The sequence below is a fragment of the Lichenostomus cassidix genome, chromosome 1 (assembly GCF_008360975.1).
Source record: "Lichenostomus cassidix isolate B80296 chromosome 1, HeHo_3.0, whole genome shotgun sequence".
Taxonomy (NCBI): Eukaryota; Metazoa; Chordata; class Aves; order Passeriformes; family Meliphagidae; genus Lichenostomus; species Lichenostomus cassidix.
In genome coordinates, this window is record NC_139479.1 from 37,974,009 (window position 1) to 37,986,162 (window position 12,154).

At 36.9% G+C, this 12,154-nt stretch overlaps 1 protein-coding gene across 2 annotated transcripts in view; it reads left to right on the top strand.

Moving 5' to 3' along the window:
- Positions 1 to 12,154, top strand: part of NALCN (sodium leak channel, non-selective) — a 222,673-nt gene that overhangs the window by 191,027 nt on the left and 19,492 nt on the right. Inside the window, exons 19-30 of one of the 2 annotated variants that reach the window (XM_085056984.1) lie at positions 101 to 202; positions 636 to 705; positions 1,892 to 1,983; positions 2,146 to 2,268; positions 4,732 to 4,788; positions 5,206 to 5,326; positions 5,428 to 5,559; positions 7,361 to 7,528; positions 8,716 to 8,820; positions 9,542 to 9,648; positions 11,591 to 11,711; positions 11,796 to 11,894. In XM_085056984.1, the coding sequence (XP_084913110.1) occupies positions 101 to 202; positions 636 to 705; positions 1,892 to 1,983; positions 2,146 to 2,268; positions 4,732 to 4,788; positions 5,206 to 5,326; positions 5,428 to 5,559; positions 7,361 to 7,528; positions 8,716 to 8,820; positions 9,542 to 9,648; positions 11,591 to 11,711; positions 11,796 to 11,894 (1,297 nt within the window). The remainder of the gene's footprint in view (positions 1 to 100; positions 203 to 635; positions 706 to 1,891; positions 1,984 to 2,145; positions 2,269 to 4,731; positions 4,789 to 5,205; positions 5,327 to 5,427; positions 5,560 to 7,360; positions 7,529 to 8,715; positions 8,821 to 9,541; positions 9,649 to 11,590; positions 11,712 to 11,795; positions 11,895 to 12,154) is intronic. The other variant, XM_085056992.1, reaches the window with a different exon arrangement.

The following is a 12,154-nucleotide window of genomic DNA, read 5'->3' on the forward strand; positions in this document are numbered from 1 at the left end:
TGCTCCCCACAAAGCCAAGCTGACTTCTCTGGTTGTGTTACCTCTGAAATTATCATTTATACTGAAAACTCTGTGTCATCATCTTTGTATTTCTTCGTAGGGCCTGCACTAGACAACGCATGCTGAGCGGATCATTTGAGGGGCAGCCAGCGAAGGAACGGTCAATACTTAGTGTCCAGCATCATATACGACAAGAACGCAGGTAAAAATGGACAGAAAGGATGGTTTAAAAATATTCTTAAAGGTGACAAAAGGAACTACATTTGAGCAATTCCTAACACATGAAAAGCCAAAACTACTTATTTGTACAGAGAGCTAAATTCTACTTTCTTCAATGCAACCATAATGAAATTCATTATACTGCATAAATAGAAAAAATGCCTTTTTATTTCAAATGTCATTTCCTTTGCCAGCTACAAAGCTATCAATTTAAAGATCAGAAGGAAAGAAATTGGCTTATGTTAGACCAGATTGAAAACAATTGAAGAGCATATAAGCTTCTGATGTTAGCAAGAGAAAAATGATAAGAATTTGAGATATTGGGTGGCTGGAGAGCAGTGCTTTATAATGGTCATCTTATAAAGGTCAAAATTTCATCTTGAGATGTATTGTTAAATTGATTATGATTGTTTCAGGTCACTGAGACATGGTTCGAACAGCCAGCGAATCAGCAGAGGGAAATCTCTTGAAACATTGACTCAAGATGTAAGTCCTCATAGAAATGCTGGTTTGAGAATATAAGAAATAAGAATATATACTTTCAAATAAAATCTTGTGTGAGACTAATTTCTATTTATGAACTTGCTTACAATTTGTATTTTGAAATCTTGAAAGGAAGTCATGAAACAAATGCTATAACTGCATTTGAATCATCCTCAAAATAATTGATTTGGTTATTTCACTGACTTACTGGTTTCGGAATACTTGCTGAGATAGATTCACTGATTCTATAGGCACTACATTAGGAACACAACAGTCACTACCCAGGACACCTTAAAAAGCCTTACTCTGGAATTAGACAATCACTCAGGCTGGCAAAACAGCACTTCAAAATTTCTGATGGAAGTTTAGCAATGTTTTCCAGGCAGCAGAACTGTCAGACAAAGGGACAAAGACTGAAAGAAAGAATATTAATCATGGATTTCATTGTGGTGTAATTTCATGCAGTTAAGTGCATTTTCATTTCTGCAAATACGATATTTTGTGGATCTCTGTGACAATGAAAATTCCAGGGGCAATATTAGTCACCCTATTTCTGAACTGTCTCAGTCTTTAAAGGTAACTAAAGCAGATGTGGCTTTGCTAGTGTCCAACAGTAAGGATAACACCAGCGTTACCCCATCAGGAGTGCTCCAAAGACTCACATAACTCAGAATAGTAATGCTGATTGTTCCCTCCACTGGATGAACTCCCTACCTCCCTCCCTGCCTCCCTCCCTCCCTCTCCCTCAGCCCTGCACTCAGCAGTCACTACCTGTACAATCTGCATGCCTTGCAGCCTGGCAGCTCTGCAGCAGGCTTGAGAATCTGAAAGGGTGTCTAAAGCTTTTTCTTTCCCAGTCTTTGCCCTTAGTAACTTTTATGGTATTCATTCCAGTTCAGAGAAATCGGCTGGGCTTGCAGGACCTCTGTTTTTAAAGTTAAAAGTTAGATTGGATGGACTCTCAAGCATGAAATTAGAACTGAAATTAACCTTGATGAAAATAAGAAGCGTTATGCTGTAGATAGAAGATACTATGCAATATGCTTGACTGAGTTGATGTGCAATACATTTGGAAATAAAGATCTTTCATTTGAATATTTCTATGTAAAATACCATATCTTGCTTTCATCTGAAACATTAAAAACAACAACCCTCAGACCTCGATTAAAAGGAATCATTTTGCTTCTAGCACTCCAACACAGTGAGATACAGAAATGCACAGAGAGAAGACAGTGAGATAAAGATGATCCAAGAAAAAAAGGAACAAGCTGAAATGAAAAGGTATTTAAAAATCAAAAGTCTGAGTGCACATTTTCTGTATTATCTCTTCTCTGTATGAAGTTAAAAGTATTAAGCATCAACATAAAAAAAAATAACAAAGTGTAAGGGATATTTTTGCCAGGTATAATGTGTAACACTTAATAATTTACATTTTTTTGAAAGGAAAGTCCAGGAGGAGGAGCTGCGAGAGAATCACCCATATTTCGATAAACCCCTTTTCATAGTTGGCCGTGAGCACAGATTCAGGAATTTCTGCCGCGTGGTGGTACGGGCTCGCTTTAATGTGTAAGTTCATTTCATAGCAGGGTTGGTTCCAACGGCTGTTTACCTCCATGTCCTTAGGAATCAGGCTCTAACTTTCCTTTACAAGGGAAACTGCTTATAGTGTGGTCACCAGACAAGCTGGCAGCCACTTGTCTGTGTGTAGTATTAGTGTTGGAGGAAAGGAAGCAATGAAATGCTGTGTAAGGACAGATGTGTTTGAGCAGTCTGTGATGCTGAGATGGACAAAACTGTGGGGAAACTTCAGGCATGAGCTGAGAAGAAAGGGTAATGTTTCCCACTTTTAAGACCTTTGGGAATCAGCTCTCTATTCCTTTCCTGTTCGTCATCATCAGGTGAGAAGTTTTTATACACCAACTCATAGAACAGAAAAAGGTGAAGAGAAATGAATTGCACGTATGCTCACCTGAAGACTCACTAGCCTCTAATTAGGGACACACAATGGAATGGGGAGGTATTCGGCTGTGGGAGATAAAAGGAGAAAAGCTAAAACCCAGTGAAAGCCAGGAAGACTCAGTAACTAAGCTGTAGGTATATGTGAGTGTGGCAGGTAGAGATCCATGTACAAGCATCTTGATATAAAATTACCTTACAGCTCCTCTTTTAAACCTCTATCTCCTTCTGGCATCCTAATTCTAAAGGGTTAATGCATGTCACCTTAAAAAGAGACTGTAAGACACAAGATAGCTCAAGGCTATGAGCTTGGCACTTAGCAGGACTAGTTTCAGCAGCTGCTTTACCATTGATTTTCTCTGTGCCCTTCAACAAATTACTTCTAGTTAGCATGACAGGATGGTTGGATACTCAGTTTTAACAATACCTATATTTAAGTGTTCTGCCACCTTTGTAGAGACATGTTCTTGAGTTATTCCCCATTTTTTATGCAACTGCTAACTTGATTGTGGTGCACTGGTCCATTAAGCAGTTGCAAATTAAAACAGAAAAACAAAACACACAAACAGTCATTCCAATCCACTTATCAAATACTTGTTGGTGCTTATTAGCATTGTGGAGTGCCCAGTGGTAACAGGATATTTATACTAAAACAGTTTTAAATAAAATGTTTGCAATTAGAAGAATAAACAGATTTTCTTAGACAGTCTTCTTTTTTTTTATTTGCTTAACTCTTGCCTGCTTTATTTGTTTTCCCATCTAGCTTACCAAGTAAGATATTCTAGATATCTTTTCAAAACTGATAGGATACATATTTTCTAATAAAAAAGGCTGAGGAATACTCACATGTACAATGTAGGGAGAGGCATGAGTTTAAGAAGCAAAAGACAGTGGATTCAGTGGGAAGGCACCTAATCCAATATGTTCTGGGTACTTACTGATGTAAATGGGTGAACCTGGCCTGTGAAAGATGTTTCTTGTTCTCTTTGTATGTCTTGTGCATTCCTGTAATTCATAACCATGAAACCTCTCCGGTGGTAATTCCTCAAGTCTGTTCAGTCCATTTTTCACTTTGAGCTCAGCAAGGAAGTAATAGCAATTTCACATCCCAATGGCTAGACCCCTCCAATGAAATATAGGATGTGTCAGTGCAGATCCTGTCTTGGCATGATTTCCTACGGGAGTTGGAAGATAAGTAAAAGTGCCTATAACGAGTGGGTCAGGGGAGGCTTCTTGGATAGAATTCTTGTAGCTTCTCCTGCAGCAGTTGTTCTGCTTTGTCTGAAATTGATAAATAATTGCTGCAGCAGGAACTTAACTCATGTCACCTAGATATGTACATATTACTTATGGAGTGGTTCTCACTCTTTGACTGCCTAATGGGTGCTTGGATATGGTAGGTGGAGCACAGCAATTACATGGAAAAATTCAGATATGGAAACTCTAAAAATATTAATCTTAGAAAGAGATTGAAGAAGTAATAAAAGACGTAGAGCTTGTGGAAGGATATGTGTGTGTGTGTGTGTCTGTGTGTGTGTGTGTTGTGTGTGTGTTAAGTGAGGATATCATACAATCACAGAGACAGAGAGTGGTTTGTGTTGCAAGGAGCCTTAAGGATCATCTAGTTCCAACCACTCTGCCTTGGACAAGGACATCTTTTACTAGGCCAGGTTGCTCAGAGGCTCATCCAGCCATGGTCCAAGAAGTATTGAAGTAAACGTAAAGAACATTTTAGAACATTAAGTTCAGTAGCAGGTTATCCCCCTTATTGCCAAGCAAATTACAAGATCAAGTCCTTGTTTACAAAAGCAAGACCCAAAAAACTGTCAGTTCAAAGAATCTTAGAGGAATTACAGGTATATGCAATGAGTTAAAATGATAATAGCTGTGTTGATAATATGACTGAAATTGCATAGAATTAAATGAAACTTATACAGACATTTAAAATGAAGACAAGATAAAATGGAGCCTTGATTTTGGACAGAAATTATTTTGAGTTGATGGATGTATGGTATAATTATAATGCTGAGTAAAATAAAATGTAAATGACTGTATCTTTTTTTCTTTTTATAGTTCTAAAACAGATCCTGTTACTGGAGCTGTGAAAAATACCAAATACCATCAGCTTTAGTAAGCACTGCAAAAGTAACTTTGCTTGGTCACATAAGCCTGCAGTATGAGTGTGTGTGCACACACATGCATGGATGTGTTTAAATGTGCATGCACATGTGTATGTCTTCCTTTTCTTTTTTTTTTTTATTTTTTATTTTTTTTTTTTACCAAAAAAGGATTTTCTTACTATGGAGTTGTTTGGGGAGAAGGATGAATAGGAAGAGAATTTTTTAATCAGATTTTTCTTCTTCACTTGCATGTAACTTCTCTAGTCTTACTACGCATTTCTGAAGTACTGAAATCTTTGACACTTCTCAACTCAATTTATTTTTCATAGGAAAGCACTTAACTGTAGTGTAGTTATATACTACACAGAGTATAAATACACAGAGTTCTAGGCATTTGTAATGGCATTTCCTTATGTATTGTTCACAGTGACTTGCTAGGTTTGGTTACTTACCTGGACTGGGTCATGATCATCGTTACTATTTGCTCCTGCATTTCCATGATGTTCGAATCCCCTTTTAGAAGAGTTATGCATGCTCCAACGCTCCAGGTACTGCCACTGAATCATTTCACAATTGTTGAACTGCAGTCACCTTGCTTTTCTCCACTGCCTGTTCCTAAATTGTGATTGTTCTCTGCTTTGATTTTCAGATTGCTGAATATGTTTTTGTAATATTCATGAGCATTGAGCTTAATCTGAAGATTATGGCAGATGGCTTGTTCTTTACTCCAACAGCTGTCATTAGGGACTTTGGAGGAGTTATGGACATATTTATATATCTTGTAAGTCTTTATATTCATAGAGAGTTATTGTAGTATTCTTAATTTTTATGTATTTGGTTATATAAATATTTAGTAGTGAGAAACAGTTTGGCTTTATACCCTGATACAAATGCAGTAGTGTGATTTCTGTTCAGACACCACTGTTTTCATGTGCAGTCCTGTCAGTTATGTGTACAAATACTTGTTTTGACATCTGAAAATACACCGATGTGATAAAAACATGGCAATTTAGTGTAGGGTCATTGTATGGCCCCTCTAAATTCTTTATTTGTTGATATGTTTTAAATATCAGATCTGGTTTCATTCCAAAGTAAACTCAAGATCTCTGACTTCATTCAGCATTTTTATGCAGGAGAATCTTTATTTTACCTGTTTCGTAGATATTAATTACTTCTTTCTCTCTCAGCAATATTCCTGCTTTATTCAAGGTGATTCAAAAGCCTTTGCTATTTGACAGAGGGCACATCCTTCTTGCTAGTGTTGCTATAGAAGAAAGCAAAGCAACATCTTTCTATATCCCATATCTCTCAGTAGTGGTTCTCAGAAAAAAATATTGTTCAACTGTTTCCTTTGTTTCTGGGAAATTGCTTGCATTCCACCTAAATACAAGAGAAGGGTGTCTGTTTCATCTTCATGTATGACAGTAAAAACACCACAGAATATGTCAAAACCAGTGCTCAGTATAATACAGTATGAAATATTTTCTAACTGAAGAAATTACTGATAAAAATGGCTTTGATGGATTTAGATTAAATCTTTCAGAGATTAATCCACCAGGCAGATGTGCTGCATAAAATTTGTCACAATCAATTTGTATCAAAGATTCCATTGTTAGCAAAAATAAAAATATGCATACTTGTACAAAACTCTTACTGTAGTATGCATAATTCCTATGTGCATTAGTTTCTTGAAATCTCGCTGAATCCCTCTACTTGTCTGAAGGAAAAAATTAGGAGGTGTAGCTTAGATATCCCAAATGTGACTGTGGTGGTCTTAAAAGAATGTGGAAGACAATCAGAAGCACTGGCCAATCTGTTTTGGTGGGGCGGCTGTCTTTTATCAGTGTTTTTTAAACAAATTATATTTAATTTTTATTATATTTAAAATTATTTTTAATTTTAAATACATTTTAAATCACTTTTGATATCATCTTGATCCTCCATTTTTTGTGCACTTACTTCTTTGTCATACTCTCACCTCTGTTCCCCTAAAATAACACTGGCTTTTAAAAAATAAGAAGTACTTAAGAGACTTTAAATCAATAACCATTTGTCAGAGATTGTTCAGGCTGCACGACACAACTATGCTGTTTGAAAACACTTTGAAATACGTAACATTCGTGTGATGAAACCACATGGTGACAAAACCACTTACGCCTGTAACAAAGGGGTAGGAAAAACTGTATGGAAAACTGTTAACAGACTTTCCAGGTGAGGATTTCTCAGTTCAGGATAGAATCTCGTAAAATGGAAGGAGGAAGAGAAATAATGCTGCCTGTTCCAGGAATATAGTTTGTGTCCCTGTTTTGAATCAGCTAAATTGAATTCTTCTTTTGGAACTATTCCGTCTGGTAGAGTATAAAGTACATTTTGAGTCAAAGGGGGAGACAAAGACAAGCTGGTGCCCATTAGTTAGGACAATAAGCAGGGACATAAGAGGTCTAAGCCCTTTTTCTAAATTAGATGCCTTTTAGCCTTAATCTTTTCTCTAATTTCATGGTAGAGAAGTGTTCATTGACCTTCTGTGTTGTGTCTATGCTAAGTAAGACATTGTAAGCCTGATCCTTCTTTGCCTTTTCCAGGTGAGTTTGATATTCCTGTGCTGGATGCCTCAGAACGTCCCTGCCAAATCTGGAGCTCAGCTCTTAATGGTGCTCCGCTGCCTCCGACCTCTTCGAATTTTCAAACTGGTCCCTCAGATGAGGAAAGTGGTGCGAGAGCTGTTTAGTGGCTTTAAGGAAATTTTTTTGGTATGTCCCAATTATTTTTTTTCTTGTTAAAATATATGGAGGAGTAATAAGATAATATTTTGATAGACCATTCATGTTTTCTATTCTTTTCACCATTCTTGTCTGTTTACTTTTCATTATGACTATCACTGCAGATGACCAGAGAACAGGCTAAAAATTAGAATATAAGTAACTCATACTGAATAAAGCAGCTGTAATAATTCTTTTGTAAATTGTATTACTTGTTCAACATACATTTGGCCATAATTACGTAGGAGGACTACTGAAAAAGAAATCTACTCTTTATTCATAGTTCTAGTTGGTCAAGGCAGATGAGAAGTAGTATATGGCAGCTCTGCAAGAACAAAAATAAACCTGATTTCTGAGCTGAAGGTCTCCACCTTCAAGCTTTTTGAGAGGCAGCCAAAGACATTACAGCTGTTAGTCACAGATCTGTATCTCATTCTTATGTCATTGTTATTATTATGATCATGGTCATTCACTTATAGTAAAGAACAACAATGGAGTCTGTGATTGCTTCATCAGAACCTAACCTATTGTCTTGGGACCCTATGTGATATTGGTCAGCCTAAACAACAGCCAGCTTGTTCCTTAGCAGAATGCTGTATTAAGTTAGGTTGTTATAAAACACTGAGCTACAAAATATTTGCAGACAGTAATAGAGCGAGGACAAGAACTATAAAGCTGGTTGGCATTTCATAGATCCTGTATTCTCTTAAAGATGCTTATATCTGAATTTGCTCATGCTTGTCTTTATGGGAGTTATCCTGGAATTAAATATCTAAAAATGGCTTACTCAGATTAATTAGTAAAGCCTGATTCAGCAAAACAGATCAGCACATATTTAAGCACTTGAACTTAAATTCTTTAATTTCTTTAAATTCACTTTAATTTCTTTAAAGGAAAGGCAATTCTTATGCTTACAGAATTTAGCAAGGTGGTACATTGAGTGCAAGAAAGCTTTCATCCTTATCTGTAATTCTTAGATCCTACGTATAAGGCTAATATACTGATACAACACAGCAACTGGTTACTGGATCAGAACCTAAAGTAACACGTCTGCCACAAAAGCCATGTCTCCAGACTTATACCACAAAACAATCCTCCCTGCAGTTAACCAAGGGAGCTGATCCCCTTTCCCAAGTCTGCAGAAGGAGAGCTTGACAAGTCCAACTTCATCTTTACAGGTTTCTATTCTTTTGCTGACATTAATGCTTGTTTTCGCAAGCTTTGGAGTGCAGCTGTTTGCTGGAAAACTGGCTAAATGCAATGATCCTCACATCATCTCTAGGGTAAGAAGACTGTTTTTCTGCTTCAAAATAATGGTATGTTGTGCCATTTTTGCCTGCTGGGGGAAGCAAAGGGGGCAATCAGAGCTATCATATGAGAAATGGAGATCTTGAGCACTTTTTTGTTTAGAAGCAGAATGATGGAGGGAAAGGTAATAAAGGAGTCAGCAAATGAGGGTAAGGATGGGTTTCCATTTAAAAAGCAAAGCAGGTCCAAATATTGGGGACTGCCTTTAAAAAAGTTGTCAAATGAATGTCATGTTATGTGCAAAGGAGTGGATGGCACATGGAATTAATCGTGGAAAATGACACCTTTGCATTCCTAGGACCACAACTAAAAAGCAGGTTAGACTGCTAGAGGTCCAAACCACTGGGGATGCTTTGGGAATTACATGGAGAAATTTAGCTGTGTTTCTTACTCCATTTGGAGAAATATCATCACCTGAAGAGAGCAATGTTCTTTAGGAAAGAGGTGAAAGGCTACATAGTCTTGCAAATTGAAAAGCACTGTCACTCCTGGAAGGAAAAGGGTATATAGAACACTCCCTAAGATGCATTTTTCATTTGGGTAAAGGTCCATGACTGTTTATCACAGACCTATAAATAACCCTTCATTTCTGTGGACACTGCTTTGCCATCCTGGTGACTGTGCTGTTTATGCTGGCATGTTAGCATCTCTCACAGGCCTCTCTTTAATCTCAGACTATGGTTTATTTCACTATAGGAAGATTGCCATGGCATCTTCAGAATAAATGTAAGTGTTTCCAAAAATCTCAATTTAAAGTTAAGACCTGGAGAGAAAAAGCCTGGATTTTGGGTGCCACGAGTCTGGTGAGTTGCTACACTTTGGCCTGTCTTTCTTCAAAAACGAAGCTGTTGGTGTATAAAAATGGTTGAAACGTGATGACATTAAATTACTGATGGAGGGGTTTTATTGTAATTCAGATGATATTAAGAGTGAAAATTTTGGCATGTTTAATAAAAAGCCATATATATGAAATTTGCCAGACTTAACATTCACTTCATAAACCAGAAAGGAAGAAAAAACCCTGTAGGGACTGAACCTATAGAGGTATTAGATTTGATTTTATTATTATTACAGTGAGAGTTATTTGCTTGCAAAGTATCATCACTTAGTTGTTCTTTAGTGTTATTATGGAGGCATCCTGAGAGCCATAAAGCAACAGCAGAACCTAAGAATAAATAGGAAAAGATGGGAAGAATAAGAAATGGAAATCCACCTGCCTACAGCTACCCATAAAAACAAACGATTATATCATGTCTAAAACCAGCCTTTCTCTTCTATGGCCATCAATCATGCCAGCTAGTAGTTTCTTTCTTTTTCCAGTGCAGGGAATCCTTGTGGACTATCTGGTGCAGAAGTGTAGTAAAAATTATTTAAAAGCTAATGTATTTTTTGATTAATATTCTGATAAAGTCCATTTAGTATTTCCCAACACCTGAACAGGCAAAGCTCACTTTTTCTAATTGTTCATATTTTTCACTTGGTTGGCATTTTGCAAAGTCAGCTTAACAGCCACAAATATTTTAATTGGCCATGTGTGTTGATAAAGAATGTTCCAGCAGTGGTAGATTCAGGGCCACCCTACACTAATGAAATAGTATGCTGTGATTTGAACAGTCAGTGAAACTCTGACATCTGCGGAAGTCTTTGTTTCTCTGTGCTTCAGAGAAATTCTTCCTGGAGTAAGCAAATTCAATCCTGTTCAGCTTGATCCAGAAATAAGCAAAAATTGTCTTAATCAGCATAACTGTAAACTTTGGGGAATGTTTTATTGCAGAAAAATATTTTACCGCAAAGACATTTATACCACCTGTTGGCTGTCAGGCCAGATTTTCAAGAGCCAGATGTCAGTATAAAAACTGCATTAAAAAGAAGTATCTGCATCTGAGAGCTCTCTTTTCACTGAATGGTTGGATTCAAGAAGCACCAAATACTTAATAACTCTTCTGGAATACAACTATTTACTTTATAAACTGTTGAAAAGTCATTGGCCTCCTTGGATTATCTGGCTTGGATTGTAGAGACAGAGCAACGTGCTAGCCTAGCCCGAAGAGAGTACTTTTAGTATTCAGCTGGAAACATTCTCTTGAATCTCAATTGATGAAAAAGGTCATAACATGTGGTATAGGAAAGACAAGAAGATGTGATGTCCTCTCAGTAGGTTTTGCTTCATACTATCAGTTCCTGATTATAATGAAATATGGAACAGCATTTTCTAAACAATCTCACTGACCTTGGAGTCTGAATATTTTATGTGGTTTAGAGAAAAATTTATTTTAGAATCTAGACAATGCCATCAGATTAATTTTTTCATTAATCCAGTATTTTACGTATTTCATTGACAAAAATATTAAAATGCAGCAGCATAGAGTCATAGAATGGTTTGGGTTGGAAGCGATCTTAAAGACTCTCTAGTTTCAGCCCCCCTGCTATGAGCAGGGACACCTTCCACTATACCAGGTTGCTCAAAGCCCCATCCAGCCTGGCCTTGAACATGTCATAAGTTTTGTTGCTGTGAGTCAGATTCTGAGTAAGAAAATAAAACATACATAGGGATTTAAAAATTATGCTTTACGTATTTATTGCTGTAGCTATTGTTTTCTTATTCTTGATGTGGTACTTTGACGTATTTCAGAGGCTTTCACACCAACTTTGCAAGGTATTTAAATGTTAGACTATGAAGAATCAAAGTAACAAATAGAACAACTTTATTGCTGAAGTTACACCTGTTTGTGTACTGCATTTCAGGGCAAATCCTCGGAATTTTAATTTTGACAATGTGGGCAATGCAATGCTGGCACTATTTGAAGTTCTTTCATTAAAAGGCTGGGTGGAAGTCAGAGATGTTATTATTCATCGTGTTGGGCCGGTAAGGAAACACATCAGAGTCTTTGAATTCTACAACAAATAACTATGATTTTTTTAACTGTTAATCTTTTTTTTGTCTCTTCAGATCCATGGAATCTACATTCATGTTTTTGTATTCCTTGGCTGCATGATTGGACTGACCCTTTTTGTTGGAGTTGTCATTGCTAATTTTAATGAAAACAAGGTACTAAGTGAGGTGGTTTATTCTGAGTGAGGGGATTTATTGAGAGTAGAACTGGCTTTGTAAGGAACCTGAAACTGATATTACACCGTCTACCTTACCTGGTAAGGCTGCCTTTACTATTGCCTTACCAATCTTACATTCTGCAAGACTGCAAATGTGGCTTCAGTTACACCTGATCCATATTTGCTACAAAATTGAAGCCTGGGGTGATAGCAATCCATCACACACTCTATCAAAGCTGTTAGAGTTTATTTATAGTG